This window comes from Anoplophora glabripennis, unplaced genomic scaffold (genome assembly GCF_000390285.2).
Source record: "Anoplophora glabripennis isolate ALB-LARVAE unplaced genomic scaffold, Agla_2.0 scaffold218, whole genome shotgun sequence".
Taxonomy (NCBI): Eukaryota; Metazoa; Arthropoda; class Insecta; order Coleoptera; family Cerambycidae; genus Anoplophora; species Anoplophora glabripennis.
Genome location: NW_019418492.1, coordinates 306,550 through 318,756, shown reverse-complemented (window position 1 = coordinate 318,756; position 12,207 = coordinate 306,550). Strand labels below are relative to the sequence as shown.

The window sequence follows — 12,207 nt, the reverse complement described above, 5'->3', positions numbered from 1 at the left end:
AGTTCCTTCCGTAAGTTGAGGCCCTGTTTATTATATTTTAGAATAAATACCAATGTTCTGAATACTGTCAATATAAATAGTCAAACAAGTAGAGTGTTTCGATATTTTTTTCAATAGAAAAATACATACCTGATATGTTTACATTCTCAAATAATAAAATCAATCATTCAGAGAAACATCCTATACTCTTGCCTTTAACTTAATATATGATGTTTCTCTAAATGATTATTTATTTACATTATTTGAGGATGTAAACCTATATGTTTCTCTATTAATTACGCAGCGCCACAAAAAATACCTGTTCCGAAAAACCAGACTATAATGTCTATATGTTTTTGGGGTCGCTGAATCCGAATCTGAGGTCCGTTAACCCAGGTCAGAGTCAAGGTCAATCCAAGGTCATATATCGCGAAAAAAGTTAATGCAAAAAATATGACCATTCTTATACCTTTTTGGGGTCGCTGATTCCGAATCCAGCGTTAGATTTTCAAAATTCAAAATGGCGGATCCAATATGGCCAGCCGAGTATTAAAAATTTTATAATATTGGAAAATAAAAAATATTGTCGAATTCTACATAGAATTTTAAATAAAAACTATCTCTAGTAATTGTTCGATTAGAATCATATTTTCCGACAAAAGAATTCATGAACATTTTGATCTATTTATTTGTATTGTGTTTGTCACTAAAACAGAGACATTAAAAAATGTGTATGAGGTTAAAGCAGTTTTTGGGGTCGCTGATTTCGAATCCAGTGTTAGATTCTCAAAATTCAAGATGGCGGATCCAATATGGAGGAGCGAGTATTAAAAATTTGAAATGAAATGAAATATTGAAAAAATAAAAATATTGTCGAAAACTATTTGTTTGTTTTATGCTTGCAATGCTGCTATTTTTATGACAGTCATTTTTAATTCTGAATTAAATAATTAAATAATTGTAATCGTAATTGTAATTAAAAAGGTTTTTAGCTTTTTTTAGCTATCATTTAAAATTTTTTAGCACAAAAGCACAGCACAAAATATCCAACAATTTTGTTTTACTGCTACTGGCAATCCTAATTTGAAATAATAAAATATTTCATAAATTCATATTATTTTGTTATTAGGTACTTTTTTAAATTATTATTGATAAAAAAATTGCTGAATATTTTATGCTGTATTGACTTTTATACTGTTATGACTTCCTCCAATAGATATTTTGAAAGCGTTTGGAGCCATACTCAGGAAAAATTTAAATGATAGCTAAAACAAGTTAAAAATCTTTTATAACAAGTTATAAACCGGTTATAATAGTAATATAATCTAATTCAGAATTAAAAATGACAAGATTTTGTCACAAAAATAGCAGCGACGTATTTAAAAAAATTACCTGATGATGGCCCCTCGAAAACGAACCGTCGGATTGCAAAAATGTTGACGCTGACGTTGTCATTGAGTGAAAAAAGTGGCAAATTCGTTTTCAAATAAAGCCAAAAAAAATAAAACGATTTTGAAAAATTTCGGGCTTTTTCGGATATCTCCGGAACTACCCGGAATTTTAAAACTTTCTAAACGGCATATTGTTAGGTATAAAAACACAACTGTTTTCTAATTTGAGCCACCCCGCATCTCTTACGGTTTCCTAGATGCAAATATTATGCCATCCTTATCTTGGACACACTGTATATGTTGCCAACGCAGAGATAGATGTAGGTATGTAAATTCTACAATTCCATAGAACAGTAGTATTAAATTTTACTTCAATGAGACTAATTTTTTGTGGAATTACACGAAATTATACATTTTGTTCATTATCGATTACAATTATGACAGTTCTTTGCACAAATGGAGGATAATAATATGCAAATTTTTTACAAGGCATTTTCCTTGTGGTTAAGGTATTTTAGTAACGTCTTTACATTTCACCTACAATTATAACTAATTTGGTCACTTAATTGAACAAAAGCTATCGAATGTAAACCTATTTACTTAAAAGAAATATCTGTTTAGAAATATAAGATTTTTCTTATTTATTAACTCAATCATGTGCAGTAGCGACAGCCGATAATAAACAAGGGAATATACCCTGCAACAATCACTATAAATAAGTCGATAATCCAGTGCACTCTGACAAATTATATTGGCTGCACTACGTGGTGCATTCGGATCAGTTCCGGGGGGCGTGCGCAGTCCCCTATTTTCTTCCTACATTCATCACCTTTTATCCTTTAAACCCGTAGATAAATAAATGAATTTCATCAATTCTCACAAAACACAATTCCAGCAATTGTCGCAGTTTGCTTCGTGACGCGAATACCGCACACGGAGCGATCATTGAGATATTTCTTGGACGTTTTGCCCAATTGCTTCGGGTCCAAAACACTCTTATCGGAACGGTTTCTAGTTTAGAATTTTAAATTTGCCGACAGTAAATTTCGGGACATTTACATGTCTACACGGAAATAACAACTGCACTCATTCACTCGCAATATACGTGGTGAACCTAAAATGTCCCTCGCAATTACCGGTACATTAAAATAGTTCATTCATGTACCAGGGGCGTCGTAGGGATTATATTGTTCTGAAGTCGACGTTAGTTCTTTTTATTAAACCCTATGTTAAATATAACATAACAATTAATACCATATACCAATTTTCAGCACTAAACTGGACTGTGCAAAAAGTGTTTACATGTTATTTATCGTAAAGGTTGTAATTATTAGAAAAATAGTAACTCGAACTGCGTATAAAACTTTTGTTAAGCGAAACATAATTTTTATAAAATTATGATCACCCATTGAATCAAATCATACGACATAAGAATCACATACTAAAATAAAATGTTTAATAACACTTTTAGTTGAAACACTTGTTTGTATTACTTATACGGGCTTTCATTAATGTCGGAGACCCACGTGGCCGCGACGATAGGCAACCAACATTACATTTCCCAATATAAATTGGTATTCCATAAAAATTAAAACACTGAATCAGTTTATGGCACCAGTGGTGTAGATATTTTATTTTAATCAAAGGAAAAGGTAATTTAAGAAAGATTTCATTTTAGCTGTTTATTTTGATGTATTAATTTAGAAATTTACGTTAACTCAGAATTGAAATGAAGAAATCCGGCTTACACCTGGATAAGTCAAATTCAAAAAAACAATTTACAATTAATTGTTGACCATTTAATGTTTATTAAAAATTTTATTTATTAGATATTGCATACATCTTGCCATAAAATTTTTATGTAACAGGTAAAAAATTAGTTATGTTTACAGTTGTTCAAATTTAAACTAGAAGTTTTAACAGGCAGAGAATATAAAAAAATCACAATAGTTTTGTTTATCTTAGGATAAGTTTGGAAGATTTGATGTCGATACAAAACAGAAAATAATTTTACCATTCACCAAAACACTTCTACTTTTTCCGATGCTGCGTTTTGTTAACAAAGTTAACATTCTCAACGCACAATCAAAAAGTGTTTTGGTGAGTGGTATTTTGTTTAGTTTTTATTATAAAAGGTGTTCAAAATGTCCACCTTCATTTTCTAGACAAATATACCCTCCGTTTCATGCATTCCAAAACACGTTCCAATTCATTTGGTGTAATGGATTCGATTTCATGGCGAATCGTTACTTCTAGGTGTTCAATTGTGTGAACTCGCTGCTTGAAAATATTATTTTTTATACGTCCAAAGAGATAATAATCTAAAGGTGTAAAATCGGGGGTTCGACTAGGCCACAATCCCCTACTAATAATTTGATCCCCATAAAATTCTTCCAAACATCTAACCGTTTCTTCTGTAATTCGTCATCATGCATTTGCTCTAAAGCTTGTCGTAAAATCCCCCTATACCTTTCACTATTTATCACTTCTCGAAAGAAAACTGGTCCTACTATCCGTCTCCTTGAAACGACCACCCATATACAAATTTTTTGAGGATGTAGCGAAGTTTCAATAAACTCGTGAGTTTTCTGTAGCCCACGTTCTGTAATTTTGGCTGTTAAAGTAACCTGATTGATGGACCCATGCCTCGTCAGAAAAAAATGTCAAATTCAATAAATCATTGTTGTTCAGATTTTCACTGAACCATTCACAATACCGTATTCGTTGGTCATAGTCAGGTGGATGCAACTGCTGAATAATAGAGACTTTGTATGGTTGCATGTGCAATTCCTTCTTTAAAGCCTTGTGATACATTCCCACCGAGAACTCTATCGACAAAACAAATATTCAGAAATGTACGTTAGCTTTAAACGATATAAAATTTTTATTTGTTTACACCATATAACAGTCTCAAATTTGTGCTGCTTCATTTTGTTTACATGCTTCTGCTCTGCAGTTAACACTGCATACTCGCATTCTCACAACGTCATATGAAAATTTCAGTTTAATACACACAGAATTATATTATTTATTAATTTTAAGGCTTTTAAGTTAATTATAAATGTAGTTTCAAGTATTTAATGTGTGTAACATAAATACTACCTGCATACCTGTTTGGGTAGACAACTGGGAGATAGATTTTTTAGGGCTCTGCTCCATACGTTGTCGAATATCGTCAACTGCATTTTCAGTTAAAACTGTTGGCCTGCCTGTTGATTTCTCCTTAAAAATACAATGTTTTTTGTCATATCTCTTGACAAGTATTAATTTGTGCTTCCTAAAAACGCCATAATCAACGTCTACATCAGGGAAAGCTTCAGTGATTTGGTCAATACAGGATTGTAATGAATATGTCCAAATTCCATCTGGATTTCGCGTGGTACTCCGAAAATGTGCCTTTAAAATATAGGCATCTTGCTCAGGTACAAAAGGCATTTTTAAACACAAGTCTAAAAATATGAAACAAATATAAGCAAACATAACCTTAAAATACATTATTTACTTACGTAAAAAACATAAACAAATTCTGTAGCTCTGAAAAGAACTGTTAGTAAAGTAAATAAACGAAAAATGTTGGTAAATCACAAAGACAAGGGAAAACGTACGGGCATAAGAACGTAATGACGTAAACTATCGTCCGCGGTACCGTGAACGCCTCTGGACTGCCAGCTGATTTAGGGTCCCTAAACTTGAAATTTTTCGTAGTAGCCAACTTAAGAAAATCAAATTTATTGGTAGTGACAACCAATTTGGTCACGTGGGTCTGGGACATTAATGAAAGCCCTGTATAGGGTATTCTACAAGCTCTATGACAAACTTTGACAGATAGTAGCTGAGTTAATTTCAAACATTTTTTCTTATATGAACAATGTTGAACATAGATCTGATTAGTTTTTGTTTAGAAGATACGAGCATTTTAAAAAAATATTTCATATTTCAATCAAAGTAGCTTGATAAATAAAAATTATAGTTGCTACCATCTGCCAAAGTTTGTCTTAGAGCTTATAGAACACCCTGTATTACCAGAGTTACGGAATCATCCTGTACATTATGTCGATACTACGAAAATGGGTACATTTATATTCCAGGCTACTCTGAGGAAGAATCCATAGAAACTTTTTCCTTAAGAAAACATCAATAATTTTTTAACTATAAAAATGATCGTAGTTGACTGTGGTTTTAAATTATAAAATGATTGAAGTATGTTTCCGATACGTTTTCACTAGAAGTGTAAAGAAGGAAAAATGGGTTAATAAATAGAAAATAGCTAAATAGAACACACTGAATATAAACTGGAAAAAGTCAATTTAAAAAAATATATGTTATTGTCTACAGGGATTTTCTTTCCAAAAATACATAAACCTCAGAATTGCCATAAAAAGCCTTAGATCCGATCTCAATTGAAGAACCAAGAGGTTGGCAGTATGTATGAAGTTCGGTCGCTGACGCAGCAACTCGGCATTGAAATATTTGAAAAACTTGTTCCCATATTTATTTAGCCATACCCATATGAAGGGGGCAAACGGCGTATAACACAGCTGTACTGGTCGACTGGGCAATAAATCTCAGTTGTTGACAAGTGACAAATTGCGTAGCAGTGCAGTGCAGCAATGCGGAATTTGGTGTGATGCAGTAATATTAATTCATTATAGGTACCTTCTATTAATCATTCGTATTACAATTGCGAAAGAGAGAAATAAGAGGGATATTATGACCACATAGCATTTTGGAGACCTTTTGAAACGGAACTAAACGAATATAATAAAATTGTTTGAGGACATAAATAATTAAAATATGTTGTTGGCGAAATGAACATATAATAGAAATTTTCTACACATTACATACAAATTATATAATTTTTTACCTTTGGCAGAAAACTTTTTTATGGACGCCTATGAATCTCTTTACATTTTTTTGCTAGGTGTTTTTATACATGTTCAACTGACTTTGGAAAGACTTTAACTTACATTAGACAGATGAAGCAAAGCTGTCAGAACAGCTACGTAACGTGGCGTTTATTACATTATTTTCGAGTAGTGGAGGATTCCGCCCTTTAAACAGTATGTCTGGCTTTTGAAACACAATCGCGTCTTGTTTGGCGGGGCGTGTATCACATTAATTTTTCTCTTTGTTGCAGGAACCTGGTGTACAATCTGACTCTCATCGAGCTGGAGGAGCAGCAAAGACTGACGTGGTATTCCAATGAGAACGACGCCAACATGTGCGTGGTGAAGGGCAAGGACGAGGTAAGCAAGAAACACCCTACACTAAAGCTAAACTCTCTATGACGGCGTCGGGATGTCATCTATTTCGCCAGCCGCGTTAGACGAGTGAAATCTGAACGGCCGTCGAGTCGCATTTACAAATTGCTTGTTTATAGCCCTGACGGCTCGGCTATTAATTTAAAGAAGCAGGCGGGGGTGCACCGAGGCATATCTGCCTTCAGGGATCGAAACAAGACATGTTGGACTTTTTTCAAAAATTGATATGAAATATCTAGTTTTGTGCCTAATTTATATTTCAATATTCTAGTACGCAGTATTATAAAAATGAGACTAAAAAAGCACTTTTAATGTTTCATTTATTTCTGTCAAAAATAATATACAGAGCGGTTTGAAAAATATATTTTTTCTTGGAAATATCACTTGTAGTAACAAGCAATGATCTAATTTTAGAGGTATCCAGTGATGTGGAATATCTGAGGATTTTAACGAGAATAACCACATTTACTTATATCCTAATTTAATGAATTTCTACTCTCAATTACCTAGATAAATCATTAGTCCAAGTTTCATTCTTCTGCATTAAACGCCATGAGAGGTAATTAAGAAAATGTGAATTTATTTATTTTTTTTTTTTCAAATATCCACACTATATCGAAAAGGAAGCATTTCCGGATATTTTTTCATAGGACTATTTTCTTATTTTCACCACTCGAATTGAAATTTTACGATTTTTTTTTAAATAATCCTGAAACATACAGTATTTTATACAGGGTGTAGAAGTTTGAATGCCTTAATTTTAACGCACGATAGAATACATTAAAATAAACAAAAAAACTATATCACATGGGTCCTAAACTCAACCATTTTCGAGAAAAAAATTATCAAAATCTCCAACTTGATGTACAAAAGTTCGGTTAATTAAAGAATATTGACATAACTACGTGCATAGAATACCACAAAATACAATGTTTATCACTTTTTTGTCACTTCTTTATGTTTAATTCTAAAAAATACATAATTAGTGTTGTAATAAATTTAAAATTCGATAATATTCATAAGCTGACCAGCAATACGCAATTGGCATCTGGAATTGGACCGTGTCTGAGTGTTTTGTGCGTACCACTTATTCCTTTTCTTGAGGTGTTTTCCAGCGAGTGCGCGAAAATTGGATTCGAAGGTGTCGTGCGGGCATCGAAAATGGTTGTGGACCCTTTAAGCATATGTTGTAGTTTGTTTTGTACTTGTACGTTTAAAAATTACTGAATTTTGCTTTTTGGTAAGTACCTAAATTACTTTTAATACGTATGATTATTTGGACAACGTGAATACTTTCATTACATATTTTTCAAATTCATAAATTGATTAAAAGTTAATTTCCTGTTTTAAGAGATTCATAACTACTAAAATTCGAGCTAAAATTTAACTACAACACAATCTTCGTACTACAAAATCGATACATTTTATTTTATTTGTTTAAAAACTGCAAAACAGTTGTCTTGAAATTTACTAAATATTTCACAATAATAGTTGTTTACATTTCTTCCACAGGACAAGTCTGCTGCGTGCACACCTGGTATGCATCAGCTGTGTAGCATTAGGTTAAGCACTGTTCTCACGTTTTGATAAAACTCCCCAATATTAATACTCGCTCTATTTTGAAAACTGTTAATCTTACGCGCCGGTAATATACAACTTTTTTGTTCATTTATGATTACTTTATCTCATGCTGAAATAATGGCAGCAACTTCGTACACCCTGTATACAATGCGCCCTACGATTGTGTCCTGAAAAGGCATATTGTAAATTTATGAGAAAAAACAATTCTTTATAAAAATTTCCGCTCGTCCTAGAATTATTAAAAATGTAACTGTTTTCTTGAATTTCTAAATATTGTTCAACATTTTCCGAAATTTATAGTCGACCTCGAGTAAACCATCTTTTTAAATATTGAAAAGTGTCATTAGATATTGTTAGTACCTAGTTCCAAGAGAGTTGTTAATATTTCAAAATTATTAAATTTTTATTCACTCAGCGACTTGCAATGGGTTCCAAGGGGTGAAATTAAGGGAAACTGCTGGAAATTAAAAAAATAAATGCGCATCTCCAAAACAAAAACCTGGAGCACTTTTTGGCTTGGTAAGCTCATAACTTTGTTTCAAGGGGTCAAATTGAAGAAAAACTATTAGAAATATCCAGTAGCTTTCTTTCAGTTTCACCCTGGAAACTACTGGAAATATCCAGTAGCTTCCTTCAATTTTTTCCCCATTCCAAGTCCTTCAACTTTTGAGTGGATATAGAGTGGGGATATACGGAACTTTCTTAGAAATTTCCAATTTTTTGCCCTCTACAATCCATTGCAAGTCGCTTAAAATTTAAGTGGATATTCTTTAATATTAAAGCTATTAGCTCGCCAAGAGAAACAGTACACGGAGTGTTTGGGAGATACGGAATTTTGTTACAAATTTCCAACAATTTTCCACTTAAATTCCTAAAATTCATTATAAAAAATTCGAAATTTGAATTGTTCTAAAAACAACTATATACTTTTAGTAATATCCATAAAACGAGATCGTTGTCGCTGTACATATGCTCCGTGGCTCCTATTTCTCCCACATCTTGATACGTATGTCTATGGCTAATCGGGTAAATTCGTGAGTATTGGCGCTATCTTTGACTGCTCTTTTCATACCGGTACCATTTAGATCCATGAAACCCATGGAAACCGAATTTACAATGGGAAATGCCGCAAATACCGCAACAGTACACTCTACTCACCAATAGAGTAGGCATATCCTGAACATACGAAGACAAAATTAGTCTTTTTCTTTTTATATCACTTTATTTTACCTTCGAACGATCTATAGAGAAGATTTCTTTTTTCCCATTTTTTAGACGGTATAATTATTGCAAAAGAACTACTGCAGATTAGTTTTATAACGAGAGTCAACTACTTTCTCGATTCACTCGCAACTGATTTAAGAGATTTCAGATATATCGTAATTGCTGATACACGACTTTGAAGAGTCTCATCCAAAAGAGAAACTTATTAAGTGTAAAGGAGTAGAATCCCCGGATTATAAATTTGTGGTTTGACTTTGTGAATTAAATACGCCGAATGTAGAAGCTTACTTGATTTTTAGGTATCACCAGAAGTTGAAGGGTTGCAAAAATTGATTGAGTCTTTGAACTAAATATGTAATGAATATGATGCATCCATCAGTTTTCAGGATTGTGCCCAACGAGAAAGCTACTAATGTAGAGCTTGAGCTTTTTAAGTTTTAGGAGTGTTTTTCGATAATTTAAAATAGAAATGGGGGATGATGGAGCATTTCGCATAGCAGATTTGGTTTCTGAAGGTCCAAATAGCTAGCATTTATGTGCCTGTGTAATTTTTTATATTGCGATTCTATTGAGTTGAGTTCTCGAACATAATTTTTATTAATCACTCAGAATTAGTATTCATACATAGAACTTACCATTTACTTAAAAAGAAACAGTCAGACGTAATTTCCGATCGATTTTCAATTTTTAACTAAGCAAATGGCATTTTCCTCGTCTCCTTAAGATTTCCTAATGGCCAAGTGGCTCCGTTTTACTCCCCTGTGGAACTTAATACTACAATAGCACGCCAATTGCCGTCAAACAGCAGCCGTAATCGCAAAGGGAAAAGGGGTTTTTTAAACCCTTATCGAATACAGTAAACTGTCCTCATAATAACAAGTCTGACCTATTTATAAGTTCAGGCGGTGAAACGGGTTCAGTAATAGCGACGCGTCACGGAAACGTATATGCATATGTACATAAAGTATGAGATAACTGCGCTAGGATACCTTAATTAAATGTCTCGGCGAGCCGAGCTTTCGTACGTATTTACCTTGATGCAGTACCTGGTGGTATTTATGCGAATCTCGCATGAATAGACGGAATATCGTCTGGGACAGATTTATTTTTAACTCCTTTATGAAGAGATCGTCGTGTCGTCCTTTCATGGTTTGATTGTACACCAGACAATATTTTTATGCAAAACCCTTGCTCGGCTTACAGCTAGTAGTGATTTAAAATACGTCTTTTAGTTTCTAAAGAAATGTCAGTGGGAATGCTAAAAATATTATCCCGTATTTGTGCAAATACATAATTATAACATTCATTTATTCATTAATAATAGGAATAAGTGAATACACTTATTCACTTATTCATTTATTCACTTATTCATTTATTCATTCATTCATTTATTCATTTATTTATTTATTCACTTATTCATTTGTTCATTTATTCATCTATTCATCTATCCATTTGTTCATATATTCACTTATTTATTTATCCATTTATTCATTTATCACCTATCCATTTGTTCATTTATTCATTTGTTCATTTGTTCATTTATTCATTTATCCATTTTTGCACGTATTCATTTGTTCATTTATTCATTTGTTCATTTGTCACCATCATATTGTATCACTGGAGAGTAGAAAAAATTTATTCCTGGAGATCCTAGCTAGTTAGGAGTAGTTACCCCAGCTATTAAAATATAAGCTTGTTTTATAAACCCATAACCATGAAATTTATTAAAACAATATCGAAACATCCAACCGATTCTACACTAGAAAGTTCTTATAGTTCATTAATTCAGAATAATTTATTTAGCAGCAGAGGTCACATGTAGTAAAAAAAAACAAAAATATGAATATATTCCTTAAACTTGAAGGAAAATGGAGATGTCAAATTTCTGAAGCGTGTTTCATCTAAACATATTGCGGGAAACCACTACTCTACGGACTGACTGAAGCCAGCTTGAATTACATACGTAATATCTAATAAATAACAGTTCACGACAAAGTTCTGTACGTGGTACAGTTGCAAGTCTGTGCTAAGGTTAATTTTCTGTAGATTTAAATAACGAATTGTATAAAACAGCACCATTTCTTTGCAAACATGTTTATATTTTTTTGTCGGCAACACTGCAACGCAACGCAACGACAACACTGCACTCTGTGATAATTTTATATACAAGAAGTGGAAATAATAATACAAGTAAACAACACCAATATGATTCTTATTGAATGAAACAGTAAAAATGTGTTACTTTCCTCCTTTAATCTGGTAAATAGGGATTTGTACTTAATTCCACTTCGAATCGTTTAAAGATAGGTTGTTAATTTTTAAAGATTAAGTTATGTGCTACCTCGAATATACACATATAATAGGGATTTTTGTATTTATCGCTAAATTACTAATACAAGATTCAAAACTGACGATATTGTTTAAATAATGTGTGTCTAAAATATGTCTGTTTGTAGGTTATAAATTTGTTTTGAAAACTAAGCCCTCGAGTTCGTAACATCAATTTTTTCTACCTTTCTGAGATAATAAGACAATTTGACTGTTTCTGATATACTCTATTTGATTTGCTCTATACAATATAAGTAAAGTTTGAGGTAAATCGTGAATAATTAAAAAATACAATAGACACAAAATTCCGAATTATGGCAGCTAATACTTGTGTAAGCAGGGACAAGAAATTAGGAGACAGCAAAAATCTAGTTACAAAACTTTTATGTACAAATCCTTCATAAATGTGTACAAGCCACGTGACCCCCGACCTCAGGCAACCC

At 32.6% G+C, this 12,207-nt stretch overlaps 1 protein-coding gene across 1 annotated transcript in view; it reads left to right on the top strand.

Annotated features, from left to right (window-relative positions):
* Positions 1-6,511: 6,511 nt before the first annotated feature.
* The window catches only part of LOC108907066 (semaphorin-1A), a 151,034-nt gene continuing 145,338 nt past the window's right edge, over positions 6,512-12,207 (top strand). Inside the window, exon 1 of the mRNA XM_018710583.1 lies at positions 6,512-6,616. Within this exon, the coding sequence (XP_018566099.1) occupies positions 6,590-6,616 (27 nt within the window). The 5' untranslated portion in view covers positions 6,512-6,589. The remainder of the gene's footprint in view (positions 6,617-12,207) is intronic.